General features: G+C 39.1%; 1 protein-coding gene across 6 annotated transcripts in view; it reads left to right on the forward strand.

Annotated features, from left to right (window-relative positions):
* The first annotated feature begins 435 nt into the window (after positions 1 to 435).
* The window catches only part of fmnl3 (formin-like 3), a 45,550-nt gene continuing 28,411 nt past the window's right edge, over positions 436 to 17,574 (forward strand). For all 6 annotated transcript variants that reach the window (XR_009394388.1, XM_059332924.1, XM_059332925.1 and 3 more), the window contains exon 1: positions 436 to 1,139. Coding sequence is in view for 5 of the 6 variants with exons in the window: in XM_059332924.1 (XP_059188907.1) it covers positions 1,026 to 1,139 (114 nt within the window). In the remaining variant the exon portion in view is untranslated. The remainder of the gene's footprint in view (positions 1,140 to 17,574) is intronic.

A 17,574-nucleotide genomic window follows, 5' to 3' on the forward strand; every position in this document is an offset into this window, starting at 1 on the left:
TTAAAAAGCACAGTGGTGCTGAATGTTGCTGTCTGTTCTGTCACAGTGACAGAAAATCAAATAATAATAATAATAATAACAATAAAAATAGAAATAATAATAATAATAATAATAATAATAATATATTTTTTCAATTATTGCGTGTGTTTTAGCATGACTGACTGAACATCCAAAATTTTAAAAGTCAAAAAAACAAACTCAAAATGTATTGATATGCATTTCCAGCCAAAAATAAATAAATAATAATAAAATCTTTAATCAAACGTTAAAAAGTACCGGGAATGTATATCTAAATACTTTTGTCTTCTATTTTTGTTGATGAAATTAAGTTCCCATGTCTTGCCACCAGGTGGCGACAAAGTGCTGACAAACCCGCAGTGTTCCGTGCAGTTGTGTGCGGGCTGACTGTCTGCAGATGTGAGGGGGCGGGGGAAACTTAGCCAAGTGATTGACAGGTCTTTAAACCAATAGCGATGGTGCCTTCTCCAGCTGGGGGCGGGATTGGAGCAGAAAACCTGCCCAGTGAGTGGAGGCAGCAGCAAAGAGTCTAATCAGGATCACACAACAATAATGAATGGAAACACGTCGTAGCCAAGAAAGTTGAGCAGCAAAGTAACTGTCGGTCGGGATTTGAAAGTTATCAGTCGCGAAGGAAAATCTGTTTTTAAGTAATGGATTGGCCAGGCAAATTAGAAAGTATTTTCTGGAAGAGAAAGCAGCTGCACTTTGATTGTGACTTTTGAAAAGTTTTTTTTAGGGGAAACTACAGTGGAGCGCACTGTAAAGCTGAACGCGTGAGTAAGTGAGTGTAAATGGCATTTTGGGACAGTGGTACGAGACTACTGCACTGTCAGCTGTTTATCTCGGTTTGGAGAACTGGACTATTTGGATTAATCCGTTTAATTTAAGTGTTGGGATATTTTGTAGGTTTTTTGTGTGTGTGTTTTTTTTTTTTTTTGCTTGGATTATCATCTCTGGAGGAGAAGCTGAAGGATTGAGGATACAACAACAAATCTCGTGGCAAAATGGGTAATATAGAAAGTGTGGACGGCCAGTCGGAGATGAAGCATCACATCATGCCTCTGAAGGTCCCCATGCCTGACCCCACCGAGCTGGAGGAGAAATTTGCCATTGTTTTGGTAAGTAAAAAAACTTTAAAATGTGGTCAATTTTAAAGTTTAATTCTGGCTCTATATGCCTCATTTCCATAGTCAGAATAGTTCCAACATACACATGGATGGTGTTATTTCTGTTTTAGTTTTTTTTTCTTTCTAACTTACATTAAACTCTATTTACATTTCTTTCCCGTCCATTATGGGCTGCTGATGTATTAAATGAGCCGACCTGTGCTGCTGTCCCGCCCCTCACTCCCTGCCTGCTGTCCCCCCTCTCTCCTGCGGTTCTTTTGTCTCCCCTAAAGTCAGACAACTCAGCGTTTGGCTGAAGCTGCAAACACTGAGCACAGCATGGTGAGAGTTAGGGGGGAGGTGGGGGGCATTATACTGTCGTTTATCCTTGACGGAGCACATCTCAGTTTCTTTTACAGTTTTCTCGCTGCAGGCAAACCATCTGAAAACAGCATTTTCTGAATTCCCCCAAAACTCCCACACCCGACGAGTCAGACTGTCCCCTCCCCTCCCCTCCACGCACACTCCACATCAGGCAGAGCTGAGCTGTCTGAGCGCTTTGTAATAATGAGCACACAGTCAACACCCACTTTTACCGACAATCAACACAGTGAAGTGACTCTGTCATCCGTCTGTACGTCAGGGCGACATTTCTTTTATTGGGAACAACCAAGTGAATAACTTCAGTTAGTCATTTCCAGCTGTGAGAAATATATAATCTAAAGCCAGTGGTGCATATTCAGACCCTTTACTTAATTACATTCCACCACTGGTAATGAGTTGAACATAATGAGAAACTTTTGAGCCTTTAAGTAGATTTGTTTCTTGCAATAACTCTGTACTTTAACTTAAGTAAACTTTTGAAAATTCGTATTTTTATTTATTTATTTGTATTTATTTATTGTACAGTTGTTCTTAGATATTTTGTTTTCTATATTTTTTAAATACTTTTCCATATTTTGTATGGTGTTTAATTTTTGCTGCTGCTATAACACTTTAACTATCTATCTATCTATCTATCTATCTATCTATCTATCTATCTATATCTATTTGTCTATCTATCTATCTATCTGTCTGTCTGTCTGTTCTATCTATCTTTGATGGGTATTTCTTCTTCTCCTTAAAAGAACATGCAATTATTTTTGTCACTAATATATTTTTGTTATTCACATGTTTTGTTCACTTATCTGATCATGTTTTTCTTATTTTACTGTATTTTATTGTACTTAAATATATACAAACTTAAAATAAAAAAATACAGATTTAATAAAAAATATACAAACTAAAAAAAATACAGAAACTAAATAAAATACTGTTAATGCATTCTGTTTATGTATGTGACAAGGCAAATAAAAGTTAGCTAAAGAAGAATATACCAAGAGGCCAAAAAGCCAAATTATAGTAAAAAAAAATAAAAATAAAAGATAAGATATTACTTTATTAATTACATTTTCAGTGCTACAGCAGCAAATGGATTGCAAATAAAGAAGAAGCATCAATAAAACAACAATAAATAGTAAAAAAAAAAAAAAAAACAATGTATACCATAAACCAGAATGAACAATTCAAACAAGAAGAAATATAAGAAAGTATTGGCAATTTAAACAAGAGGATATAAAAAAAATAGGAACAGTATAAACAATATAGACAGACAACCTGACCTAAAAGTCACCAAGTTATAGTGCAGTAATTGTGAGTTTTATTGTGTGTGTGGTCTACTAATAAGGGTGCAATTATGGAAATACTCCCTTAAGGTTTGTCTTTGGGTAGAAAAATAAAATATCCATCTTTGCCATATCTAAGAAATAAGAGCTTTTGCCTGAACTCTTGAACTGATTGATGGAGTGTTGACATGATTACATCAGGTTGCAACATTGGCCTTTTTCACAGTGACACCCTGGAATACCCTTCAAAAAAACTACTTTTTGTTTTGTTAGTTGAGTAACATTCAGTGTTATTCACAGAACCAATATTTGAGTCACACATTAGAGTAACCTTTCTACCCCGGCTTTACTCCACACATAAACATAAAACTTAAAGCTCAGTAACATCCCTCCAACTTGAGTCACAGAAGCATAAAATACATACTCAGAGGGTGTTTATTTTTTGTTAAACAGTGGCATGAAGGTTTCTCACAGGTACTTATTCCAGTGTAACCACACCCGGCCTTGATTTTCAGCTGTTTAAGTCCTTAATTACAGCATCGAGCAGCAAAAGAGCAGATCGTCTCTGTCTTGAACACTTTGTGGATCCTTCATGTTTTCTGGAACAAAGCCATTATTTGGCTGCCAGACTTATCAGCAGCTACAGAGAAAAGCCCTCCATATGAAGAGGCGAGCACAGCGAGAAGCCATTCAAGGCCTGCTGTGCTGAGCCTCAGCGATTATGACAATTATACACTGTACTACACTGTATTATGACGGCTTAATTTGTGTCTCTTTCTCACACACACACACACACACACACACACACACTTCGGGATGTTTTTAGATAAAGTTTTTTCCATGTGATTTGTAGCTTTTCCATAAAAGAAAGCAACATACATAACTACCCAGAGACTGGAACAGTTGTTTGACTGCCCTGTAACACAAAGTCAATCCCTGTTATTATGTTCAGCCGTGCAGAGCAGATGATTTCAATGCAAGAGGCAGTAGACTCAACATTTCAGTTGTGTTTTTCGTCTGGGAGAATTTTTCAAGCTCCTACCCCACCCTGCCCCACAGTAGCTCCAGATTTCCTTTACTTTGTGGGAAAGTGCTTGTATATATTAGTGTCCTTATCACACAATGGTCGTATCTCTGCCCTGCTGGCCCCTTGTTGCAAGATAAAGGTACATCAAACGCTTCTGTCTTCGTGGTCAGAGCTCTTCAGGAAGACCAGGCAATTGATCTGTTGTTATCATATATGCCAAAAATAGCCTTAAAGGGAGACATTGCAGGTGAATAGGGTCATTTATTTAAACTTATAGATATCACTGTGAAACTTCCCCAGTTTGTTATTCACATTAGGACAGTTTTTTTTCATAACAAGTTTTCTGAAATTTTGTGTTTGGACTTGGAAATGAGGGACTCATTAAATATGCAGGGTTTTGCGTATGTTTCCAGGACATAAATCTTAACATTTGATTAAGCAGATTTCAAAGTTATTATTTTAATTTGTAGATATATTAGATTGGAAGTTTTCTTACAGAAGGAAACTGGGGTATTTCCATTATGATTTCGTAAATCAGAAAATACTGTCAGAAGCCATAGGGAAAAAAATCAATTTTCGTCATGTTTTTAGGAACAAAATATAAATATAAATCAGGGTATGACTGGTGTATAGACAAACCCCTCTGTAAAAACCTTCGGAATATAGTTGGGAATAAAACTTGTAAGTTTGGTGTCTGTAAGTGCAGCTGGAGTTGAGATTTATGAGAAAAACTAATTTTGAGAAAATGGCCTTTAAGAATTCATCCATTCTGAATGGAAATGACTTTTGAAGACAAAATATTGAATCTGATTCACAGCAACAACAATATAGAACATGTAAAACACATAATATTGTGCAGGAGAGTGGGAGCTTTCTAACACTGCCTGTGATGACGAGGTTTAGACTACTTCACGCTGCAACAGAACGCTAACTATTAGTAAATTTAGGAGAAATCTACAGGCGCAAATGGATCAAATATTGTAAAATAAACACCAAAATGTAAAAGAAAATAGCCCAAAACCTTAAAATTGACCAGTGCATGAAAAAATGTGCAAAAAAACAACATTTTTGCCTGCAGTGTCTTGCCTTTAAAGACTTCTCTTGCAGATTATTTTCTTCAGTATCTGTTAGCAGGGACATAATTGGCTTCGTCACAGCCTCAAATAACACATTTTCCATAAATGGATATTTTGAAATGGGTAATTTCCCCTCCTCTGGACCACTCTGTTTCCTGCTGCATGATGGCATTCTGGTGTGAAACGATGTGTCTGCTTGCATCTGCGTGGCGGGGCTGCCCTCTCCTCTCAGACACAGCTCTGAGACGTCCCACCGGACTGACAGCAGCCCCATTATGATGTCATGGGTGCAGCAGCCTTCGCCAGTGTAGTTATATCCCAGAGCTAATGACTTTACCAGGACCGCTCTACTGTAGTCAGTGGAGGGGAGCAGCAGAGGAGGGGGTGAGACCCCAGGGTTAGCTTCGACTACTTCATGCGGTCTGCTAATAAAATGCCTGGGTCAGTTCTAACCAGCAGCATACATGTGCTAAAGGCATCGTCTCCTACTCGTCTCTTTTGTCCAGCATCCTCAGAAACTGCTCTGCCTTTTGTGGCTGGAAACAGCTGCCTGGCATTTTCCTTTCTTCGTTTTTAAAGGGGAAATTGCATTGTAGCAATGGTTGTTGTGGTTGGTTTGCTTTACAATAAGAACTGTGTTCCTGCAGGCTGCTAACATGCCATAAGTGATACAGATCTTCCTAGACCTCACAGATGCACAACATAGAAGCCATATCTATAAATTTATATCTTAGTCATTGGTAGCATTCTCCAGTTTTTTTGGCTTTCTTTGTCCTTGCTAACTCTTACTTATCCTTGGTTTTGGAACCTCTCATTCACTCAACCACTCAGTGTTTCCTACGTTCCCTGAATTCACTCTCACTGTGCGTCTGCCGTACAAAATAACCTTCTCCATATGACTCTGTCGATGTCAGATAAGTAAGTGGCGTTTTCAAAGGTGCTCGCCTGGCCTGGGATCCTCTTTCAAAGTGCCCGAGCACCAATCCACCACCGGATTCCTGCGGTCTAGTCAAGGCTGAGGCCACAGGAGAACTCAGAAAGGGAAAATTCCCTTTGAACTGGCGGTCTGCCACTGTTCCTGGTTGTAATGACTTTACCAACATTTTTAAACAGCGCACACATATTTAAGAGCTGTTACGGGAGCAGCCTGGGATAATTTTCACCACTTGATTGCACTGGATTTGCTCACATCTTTCATACTATGACATGGAGTTGCATCACACGTATATGTGCCGCTGAAGCTTTTCTTTTGAGATTAGATTTTCTCACCGTTAAGCAAATGTTGGGAAAACAACAGATGAAAAAGTTTAGTCAGTGAAATCAGACATGCTGACAATGTGACTCCAGCGCCCGTGTCTGACATCACTGTTTCTTGATGGCTGAAGTCTAAAGAAAGCTGCAGTGTCTGTTAGATGCCACTCATGTGGAACTAATGGAGTCAAGCTGTGCGATGTGTTTATTGGACATCAAACCTAAATCATTTTTATTTGTTTAATGGCGGTCGCAGTTTATTTATGTGCCGAGCATGTCGACCACTCCCTTTCTCACACGCATCATCTTCTCTAAAAAGGAGAAAATGTGTTTGTTGCATCTCTTTAGTTGGAAGAGTGTGTACATCTGGCTCAGCCACCCACCGCTACGTCCCAGGAAGAGGGGGATTATGGGAGTTGAGAGCACACAGTTAACTTAGTTTTAGAGCAGCATAGCAGGCAGGGGGGGTTCAGCACAAGGCTGTCCACCTGGCTCTCTGCACCCTCGGGCTACAATTCCCCATTCAGGACCAGCCATTATGGGGAGTTTTAGTGCTTCTCCACCTCTCGCCTTGCAGTTATTTTGGAAAGCAAAGGTCAAGTTAAAGACCATGACTGAGCAGATATAACATGTCCACATATATTGACATTTTGGGTGCTTATTTGCTTTCTTGCTGAGAGCAGGATGAAAATATCGATGCCATTCTTGAGTTCGTGAAGAGCTTTGTTTTTGTAAATGTCTTCATGATAAATAAAGAAATTCATGATGAAACACATATGTTACCAGTAGGTGCAGTAGATTCAAGACCCAGCATTTGTGATATGCACGCTCTTAAGGCTGTGCAATTGGGCAATTAGTTGAAAGGGGTGTGTTCAAAAAATAGCAGTGTGACATTCAATCAGTGAGGTCATCAATTTTGTGAAAATGCAGGTGTGAATCAGGTGGCCCCTATTTAAGGATGAAGAATTGTTCTTTTTGGGTCCAAGGGCCACAGACAGCTTGTGAGACGAGCCCCAAACTCTGAATTCAAGCCACAGTACACAGTGAAGACAGTGAAGCATCATGATATGGGCATGTTTCTCCTACTATGGTGTTGGGCCTATGTATCACATACCAGGGATCATGGATCAGTTTGCATATGTCAAAAATACTTGAAGAGGTCATGTTGCCTTATGCTGAAGAGGACATGCCCTTGAAATGGGTGTTTCAACAAGACAATGACCCCAAACACACTAGTAAACCAGCAAAATCTTGGTTCCAAGCCAACAACATTGATGTTATGGAGTGGACCTTAATCCAATTGAGAACTTGTGGGGTGACATCAAAAATGCCATTTCTGAAGCAAAACCAAGAAATGTAAATGAATTGTGGAATGTTGTTAAAGAATCTTGGAGTGGAATAACAGCTGAAAGGTGCCATAAGTTGGTTGACTCCATGCCACACAGATGTAAAGCAGTTATAAAAAACTGTGGTCATACAACTAAATATTAGTTTAGCGATCACAGGATTGCTAAATCCTAGAAACAGAAAAGTTTGTACAAAAAAGTTTTGAGTTTGTAAAGTCAACGGCAGACACTGCTATATTTTTGAACACACCCCTTTCAACTAATTGCCCAGTTGCACAGCCTTAAGAGCTGCATATCACGAATGCTGGGTCTTGTTGGTTTTCTGAGAATCTACTGCACCTACTGGTACCTTGTTTGTCATGTAGCAACAAAAAATATACTAAAAACCTGGATTAATCTGGTTAGTCACATTGGACTGCTATTATTTTGAACACTACTGTATATATAAAGACACTGCATGTGTTTCCTATTTATATGCATATGTAAGTGTTTTTTTTCTGGTGCGTGCATTTGTGGGGGTTTACATGCTGCTCTAATGCAGCTGCACCACGGCTGTAGGTTGGAGAAGTGGTTTCCTCCTCAATACAATGGGGACTCTGTCAGTCAGTGTTGTTTTAGAAAGGGGGCCTCATCCCCTGGTGCCCTTTGTGCTGCTACACTCCTTTTACACGGACGCTCAGAAGAACTGCTGTAAGCCCGTTTAAAAAGCCAGTGGATTATAGCAGCTATACCTCTGCTACACACGAGTGACATGATGTCATTATTTCTGTTACTGCAGTGACGTACAGTAGCCTTTCCCAATCTCCTCATTTCTCAGGACTTCTACTTCTGTCTTTTTACAGTAACAAGTGAATGAAGTCACATTGAGAAACAAAGGGGAACTTTTTCAGACTTATGACTTGTAAAATGATTCATTTGCTCTCATGCCAGCGTGTCTTGACTGTGGTTTGGTTTTGGTTGTTCTTCCTCTTTATTTTATTATCACCATTTCCCCTCTTTCCAATAGAGTGCTGCAGGGCTGCTGTAAGTCTTTAGAAAGTTAGCTTCACCATGAAAAAGAACATGCAAAAACCACCAAACAGTCCTTGAATGCATGAATAGGTTAGGTTAATAAGTTTCCTTAGAAAAAGTAACCAAAACAAAGCCTACATTTGTGACATGTAATATGAAAATATCATGTCTCATTTAAAAAGTTGCCAAAAATAAAATAAACCGTTTGGAATAACTAGATCCTGTTAAAAACATTACATTCTGCTCCTCAGCGACACTGTGAAGCCATGATTGATTCTGCTGAGACGAATGGTCACGTGACAGATATTCACTGAAAATCTGTTTACACAGAGCAGAGAGGAGAGGACAGGAGAGGTTGCAAGTAGAGTAGAGTAATAGTTCAATATGTATAGCATGTGGAGATCCAATTTTGCCCCCAATATTAATGACACACGTGGGCACTTGGAAAAGTGTTGTATATATAAATTCCATTTTATTTAAAAAAGTAATTTATCAGAGAAATTCAACTAGCGTTTTTTAATGATTTATGTCATTATAACTGTGTTTATTCTGCACAAAAGATATTTTTTAGTTCCCACTCCTTGCCACGGTTTGATGATTTCATAGGGCTGCAGGGATTGTATATCGCAGTGTCATAAAATGACAACACGGTTTATCGCATTATTGTGGGACAACATCCAACAAAATGTCGTTTTTGTGACAGGCCTAACGATGACGTTTAATGTCCCCAACAACGTCTGTAGTCTCATTTAATCACCGCCTTCTTTAAGACACGGAAAAGCTTTAAAATTCATCTGTACTGATTGACGTTAAGCTGTAGAACAAAGTGTTAACAACTGACTATATTTCAGGCATCAAACCAAAAACAAATTGACTTTGAGATGAGGGAACCAGAAGTACAAAAAACAATTTCTATGTTTTAGGAGTCAGTCCTGCAGCACTCTACACCAACACCAACCTCCAAGAAGATAAATAATTTGAATACAGTCTTTTATTTCTATACAGCTCAGACTTGTTCCCCCTTCTCTTTGGCCGAACTTCATCTTTTTAACTGGGCAGTCAGTGTGTCAGGAGGCCTGGCCAGCATGAGTTACTGAGGCATTCATGTACCTGCATTCCTGACATTCCCAGCGTGTATCATCTGCTGGCCGGGGCTTCCCTTGGCCCTGCTCGGACGCACGGAGGAGAACAAACAGGATGTTCAACACACAAGAATGAACGAGTACCTCCGATTGTAGTATCTATTTATAAATCAGTCCTAATCTCACTTATATATCCTTGTTTGTATTCACATTTCCTCGATACAGTAAAACAAACAAATAAATAGGAAAATATAGTTGTCAGATGGGAAGGAATAGTTTTTTTCTCGCTGTTGTTTTGGAACAAAAGCGTCCAAGATAAGCTCATGTAAACACATTTCAAGTTTGCTCCCGTTTGAAGCCATCTGGTTTCAAATCATCTTTATCTTTTTGGCTACAAGAACCCTGTGATGAACGTTCTCTTGCTTGAACCCCGCTATCACCGCTGTCGATCACCGTTGTGTCACCGGGTAAATAAACGGATTAGCAAATGGGTTCTGGGAGGTAGCTCTTGATTTATCAACCGAAAACCAACTTCCTGTTGCTTTGGCTGGCTGTGGAATGTCCATTTGGTCTTGAGTTGTAAAGAAGCGGACTGGAGGGAAAGTTATTTCTCTCAACAGAATGACTCAGAGGTCACGTTGTAGGAGATGTGAGTTCGTGGGAGAAGAGAGGAGGCTTCTGGGTGCCTTCATACAGGAGAAGGGAAGGATGTAGGCTAACAGGACCTGAAAACCTCCATTTAACTCCATTTAACACTCCATGATTTTAACTGTAATGCCACTTATCTGAAGTTTAGTCATTACAACAGCTAAATGAAAGTCAAGTAATCAGATATGTGATTGACAGAAAATGAATCAACAACAATTCTGATCATTTATAACCATCATTTAATATTATTTCAAAGCATTTATCAGGCAAAAATGCTCCCAATCCCTTGGTTTCAGTGTCTAGAATGTGAGAATTATCTGTTTTTCTCTGTTTTTATTTAATGTATTGAAGTTTTAGACTCTTTGACTGATAAAACTAGCAATCTAAAGATGTTGCCTCAAACTCTGACTATACTAAACTATAAAGGACACTTTTTACGACTTTCTGACATTTATTGATTAAAGGATTCAGACAAAACCAGCAATATGCAGACGTCACCTTGAACTATGGGAATAGAGAGGTCACATGTCACATCGCTGCTCATCGAGTTCCACTGGCTACCTGTTGCAGCCCGCATCCAATTCAAATCTCTAATGCTCGCCTACAAAGTTGTCTCCAGTAATGCACCTACCTACCTGAACGCCCTGAATCAGACATTCGCTACCTCACCACCGTTGCGCTCTTCCAATCGACAGCGCCTGGCTCTGCCACCCGTTTGTCCAATGCAATCCAGACTCTTTGCATTTCTTGTTCCCTGTTGGTGGAACACACTACCAGTTCCTGCCAGAGCAGGGGCGTCCCTCTCTACCTTTTTAAAAAACTCCTGAAGACCCAGCTCTTCATAGAGGATCTTCTCTCCTAGCACCACACGATAATTCTACTCCTTAAAGAATTGTCACTAGCACTTATTGCTGCGCTAATGGCTCTTACTGCACTATACCTTGATTGTCCCCCTTTTCCCTGTGAGTCGCTTTGGATAAAATCATCTGCTAAATGTAAATGTAAATGAGACTTAAAATTGTCTCTGTTTTCTGACATTTTATTAGTGTATGAGTAAACGTTTACCTTGAATAAACAAATGTATTAATAATCAATCAATTTAGAGCTGCAACTAAGAAAATAGGAAAAAGAAGCTCAAGAAGACGTCTTTAAATGGCATGGTTTTTTTTACCACCCGCCCAAAATGGCATGAATGGCAAAGAAAAGCATCAAAATATTACATTTAGTAAGCATTAAACCAGAAAATGTTCGGCCCTTTTGCTTAAAAAAAAGATTACTCGATGATCAAAATAATTGCCAATTTAATTCAGTCAATTGACTGATCGATTAATCGACTAAAAGTTGCAGCTCCAAATAAAATCTCTATTTTTTAGCCCTTGTTTGTAGTTTACTATATAATGCATCAACAAAAGCAATTAACCTTTAATTATGTTTATTGCTTGTTTTACATTGTTTTCACTTGCTTCTTGCTTTCTTGTTTCACATGTCAAGAATGTGGTTTCGTCACTGCCTCCACGTCTGCATGTAGACGAGGTGTGCCCTTACCTGTTATGCTAATTATCTTAATTAACAAGCACTTAATAAGCATGTTTGCTTTGTCAACAAGGACCAGCACCAGGAGGAGTGGACAGGGAGGAGAAGTGATCTTGATGAAAACTTTACTTCTCTGCCTGTTAGAACAACTACCTGCCCTCTCTGCTCTCTGTCCCTCCCTCCCTCAGTCTCTGTATCTGGGACGACGGATGGTTAGCGTCTGCTTTGTTAGCGTCCTGGTCTTCCAGCATCTTTGTGCAGGGGGACTCCAGCTTTGTTGTGATTGCCCGGTTCGAGTTACCACGCAAAAGAGCGCCCGGGTGATCGAATGTCTTCTCGGAGAAAGAGTGGGCAGTGTTTTCTCACACTCGGCTCTGTCGCTTTCAATTCCACAAGGCTTACCTGGGAGCTGGAAAAACACCTACAATCCATTCACACACGAACACATTGATGGAGTGGATGTGCACAGAAAAAAGCATGCTCGTATTACACGTAACAGCTATGCTGCAAACCTAAAATTACACAAGGCAGTTTTTGATTTCCTGAAGAGTAAAGGAAGTCCCTGCAGCCCAGTGACGGCATCCTCTCATCCTGTCTCCTCTCTTTGTGTTTCAACAGCAAGGAAGAGGAGGAATCTAAACAATAGCACTGACAGCAACATTCATTAATGAAAAGCTGGTGTGGTAGTGTGATTCACACTTACGTTTACCATGAATGATGTCATTTAGCCCCACCTCATGCAGTCATCAGTGTATGTGACATGTACCGGGCAGCACACAGACGCCCAGGAGCTGATTCTATGTTTCCTGTCTTTCTCTTAGACTGCGTAAAAGAAGCGAACATAACCTCAGAGTGTCTTAAACCTGCTTTCAGTCCAATTGCATGGAAGTCTATGAGAAAATGACCTTATTTCTTACTTAATTTATTACTTCAGATAACATTTTCTGAATGGGTTTAAGGTCTCAATCTATAGTTTCAGGTTTTCTTCAATATGGCATGGTGTTCATTTTGTAAATTATGGTCCCATTTAGAGTAAGATCGATGAGAAAGCAGGGTATGATTTTAGAGCAAGGCTACATTGTGATATACAAGTTGCGAGAACGGCAACCTGTCATTCATAATTGAGGCGTACCAATATGGATACATGACACTGTGCACATTTTAATAACCTTGAACTTGTTTTGGGTGTTTTCATCTTAAAACTTTGACCCTTTCAGCATGTTTTTAGTTCATGACAGTTAATTGGAACATTTTGCACACCTAAAACTCTCCTCTTTGGTTTACTAAGGAGTCGGCTATTTTTTCCACAGTATGTACATTTGCATCTGTAAATAACAGATGCACCTTGCTAATCAAGAGCTCTTTTCATACTGCGTTTCTGCAAAACTGTTGTAACGAGCTTTGCCGTCAATTCGCCTTCGGACATTTATACTGATTCTGCAAAGCTTGTTGTTATTGGAGACGGTAGTGGTAACAGAGCAGTGACAGTATGTGTACAGTAAGCAACGGCAGCAGCGAGGGGATTCAAAACAATGATGGCAGACGAACTGCCCGGTGCTGTTTCTCGCTGTAGAGCTTCTACAGACTCAAGCAAAGTTGTTTTGCATTTTGCTGAACATGATTCAATTACTGTCGGACTCAAGAGAGAGGCGTGTTTCTGATGATACGCTCCACTTCCTTTCTTGTTACCTAAGTGTTGGTCGCACAAATAACGTATGTCACGTATTCTCCGTCTTGTCGGCTCCGTCAGTTCACATTGATCCCATATCAAACCGTCTCGCCAATTTAACCCCTCTGTTACTACCTCTAAAGGCGGTACAGAACTGGGATCACTTGGTCCCTCCATTACGCCTATGGGACGCTCAGACTAAAGGTGAAACGTCACAGAGGTGTAAATATCGAGGCTTGGAACGGCAGTCTGAAAGGGGCTACAGTAGCTACAGAGCTCCACAAACCAATAGAAGATATCTGTACCACTCGTTTTATACAGTCTATGGTCCTTCTGAGCATTTGTGAGGGTGGAGATTTTCTCTTCTTTTCTTTTTTCTCCTGAGAGACACATTTATCTTGAACTAAATCCTGCCACGTCTGGCAGAAGAACTGGTGCATCACTTTCTTTTCTCATTGTGAGGGCTTGAAATATTCTTAAAGAAAACACATAGTCATGCCAGGTCCCATATTCATGGTGTTTTCTTTGCCTCCTAGTTGGCTCTACTTCCTGACAGGGATCAGTGGTCTGGCTGCTTCCAACCTCTTCAGACAGTAAATTTCATTAAAGAGCTACTGGTCTTATCTTCACCTTCATTGGATGGTTCACTATTTTCTTTTGTACAAGATCATTGAAAAACTTTCAGAAATGTGCTTTTTCATACGTAGCCGAGCTGCTTTGAAATGATATTTCAGTGATTTTATTTGGATTAAGAAATCAGTGCCAGACAAGAATTCTCCTCTGATATTATTGGTGATAACATTAAAAAGCCGTACACTCTGTTTCCCATTTTGATCTTCTGAAAATGCAAAGAGAGTGAAGATAGTGTTATCTTGGACATTTTAGCAGCCAAATGGAATCACTTCCAGTGTCAGCAGCCTTTTATTCTCTGAGGAGTAAAGAAAGAGTCACACGCTCAAAGAGGATCTGAAAAAGCTGATTCATAATTTAATTTCCAGTTGCTAAGGTACTGTTTTTATTCTTTTCAGGCTTCAGCTGCTTCAGCTGTAACAAAAACAAGAATATATTAAATTTACTCTCCAGTCCCCAAACTAGAAACTAAAAGGTCGGAGTATTGATTTTAAAATGATATTACTTATCTAGAGATCAACTGATGGATTAGGAACAACATGACACAGTTTCAGATTACACTGATGTCTTTAAAGAAACAGTTTGACATTTTGGGAAATAGGTAAGATGAGAAAATATATATCACTCTAATACAGGATGATTATTTTCCAGATAAATGGATTAATCTTTGGATTCATAAAATGACATAAAATAGAGAAAAATGTCCATCTTGTCTTCTCAAAGTCCAGGGTGATGATAAAAATCCTCTGATGCTATCTTCTTAAATATGAACATTTTCTGGTATTTTTTCTCCTCAATGACAGTAAACTGAATATTTGTGGTCAAAACGAGAAATCTTGAGGGCATCATTTACACGTTTTTTCATAATTCTTTGACATATTTTAATTATATAACTAATAATATACTAATACTAATATAACTAATAACTATTTAAAAAAAAAGACCAAATTGATCAACAATGCAAATAATTGGTTGCAGCAATTTTCCATCAATTATTCATCATTAAATAGCTTGTTTTGTCGAATCCAAAGGTTTTTAGTTTGATATGATATTATGCAGGCAAAAGCAGGAATTCTCCATATTTGAGAGGCTTTTCAAGCAATATTTTCAATATTCAATATTACCTAAGCAGTTATTCGATTATCAAAATAGCGAGTTTTCTTATCGGCTAATCACTGCAGCTCTAAAGCCTGTTGCCCAAAAAGTTGAACACCTTCTAAAATGTTTAATATTGTTTACGAGTATCTAGAAATCTCTGCGTAGCACCTTGACTTGCCGCTGTGTAAGAGCTGTGCCGCACACAAGCAGATTAATGACCCCGCCTTGTCTTGAGCGTGTGCCCTGAGCTCAGTGCATGGTCGTGTCCGGCTGTGACCCTGGCGCTACGTCCTGCTGCAGGTCCCTTCTTCCTGGACCGCACCCTGATGAGCAGACACTCAGACTCATTGGGGGTGAAGTCTGTCTGAACTGCCACAGGCTCTGTCCAGCACAGAGAGCTCTTTCCCTGCCGCCCACTCCTTTCCCTCTGAACTGATGACAACTAAGTCTGGCCTGTGTAAACTTAGCAAAGTAGATAAAAAAGCACAAGAGTCTGCGTTTCCAACACAGTGATAGGGCACAAAGGGGAGAATGAATGCATCTGCTTAGTTGGTCACTTATAGGCTAGAATTAGATTTTCATGGGGTAAGAAAAAGCACAATACATTTCTTATCATTGTGTCTTGCATATTATTAGGGCTTATAAGCCACCACAAAGTCATGTGAGCTATAACCAGAATGCTGAACAAAACTTTCTAACAATATTGCAAAAAAAAAAAAATTAAAGTCCATTCAAATCTTGTCACAATCACTTTCACTGTCAGGCCTTCACTCCTTATAAGATTTACTATAAAAACAGTGAAAATATTGGTCAAATAGTCAAACATTTTGTCTTCTCTTCCAAGCAAAAGTAAACAAGCTTAAATGCATCATTTCATTGTTACTGTATAATATATTTAAGGGTATTTTATGGGAAATTCCAATCCTTTTATCATGTATAAAAGAAAAATCCCACTTGGCTAGGTAACTTTCAGAATAGATGTCTGCTACATGCCTGGGAACAACCTAGGGAAAAACTTTTTCTTCTCCAAAAACAAACAGGCTGAGGAAGTTCTGCAGGCAGGGCTCTGAAATGAAGAGTGATTTAGTTTGGTGTATGGTGGCGTTATATCTTATCCTGACTCAAAGTGTGAAGCTGTGAAAAAGATCAGGGGGGAAACATCCCGTCACTCTTTTCCATTTGTCTCTCAGGGAGCTTCTGGCCGGAGCTTGTAGTCATAAACTCGACTCAAGGCTGATTGTAAATCAGCTCGGATTAGGAAGCCGTCCAGCTCAGGACGGACGGAGTTGCCCTTTTGACTCTGATGTGTAAAGTGACCACGGGCTCTGCAGCATCCCCCCTCGGCTGTGGGGGTCTGTGCGTGACTGGATCGCTCTGCTGAGTCCCTGATGGCTCTCCTGGACTCTCCATGCCTCCTTAACCTGCAACCTGACCCCCCTCAACTACTTTAACTGTTGATCTTTAAAACCTCCGTCTTCCTTTGTCAGCGGCTCAAATGTCTCTCTGTTTTAGAGTTTATGCCCTCTCTGAGTTTAGCGCTTCTCCTCAACATCCTTTAACCTCTAAACACTTCCACTTAATTAAATATTTTTTCAGAGAAATTTGAGGCTGTCATTGTGGCCTTTGGGAAACACATTTTCACAATTTTCTGACATTTTATAGACCAAAAAAGTGTTAAAATAATCAAAATTGTTGACTAATTTAATCAACAATGCAAATAATCTTTAGATGCAGCCATAGTTTTATTCAAAACCCAAAATGTGTTCAATTTACAATAATATAAAAAGAAAACAGAAATTAAATGAACATAATAAATAATATAATACATATAATAATATAATATATAAATAGATACATAAAAAATATATATAACATATAAATAAATAATAAATATATATATAACAAACAGTTTTTAAATTATGAATATACATTAATGTTAATTCATTTTATGTCCATAAACTATTCATTTTTAGATCTCATTTCCTCCAATATATCTTTATCACCACATTTCTTTGCTTTTTTTAATAACTGACTTGCGTGCAAGAGATATCCACAAGAAAAGCAACAAAAAAAAAAGATTAACACAGTTTTTTAACAAGTTTAATCATATTATAGTTTAGTACAGTGCGGTTTTCATTCTCTGTTTGGAAACCCAGCCTCCTGTTCAGACTCACAATGGGGGCCTAATGATTGCAGAGATAGTGGTGATAATGGAACCAGTTCATCTGGTTGTGCAGTTAACTGGTGTTGTGTTTTCGCCCGATTTTGCTCCACACAGCACCAGGGGGCATACGCTGACCCTGCCCACCAGCCATTGTTAGCGATTTTCTATGAGGAAAAAAATAGCTCAAATGTCAAAGGATGGGAATGGCACAGCACCAAATCAAAACAAAGCGCCACATTGAATCTTTT

Source organism: Centropristis striata, chromosome 5, assembly GCF_030273125.1.
Source record: "Centropristis striata isolate RG_2023a ecotype Rhode Island chromosome 5, C.striata_1.0, whole genome shotgun sequence".
NCBI lineage: Eukaryota > Metazoa > Chordata > Actinopteri > Perciformes > Serranidae > Centropristis > Centropristis striata.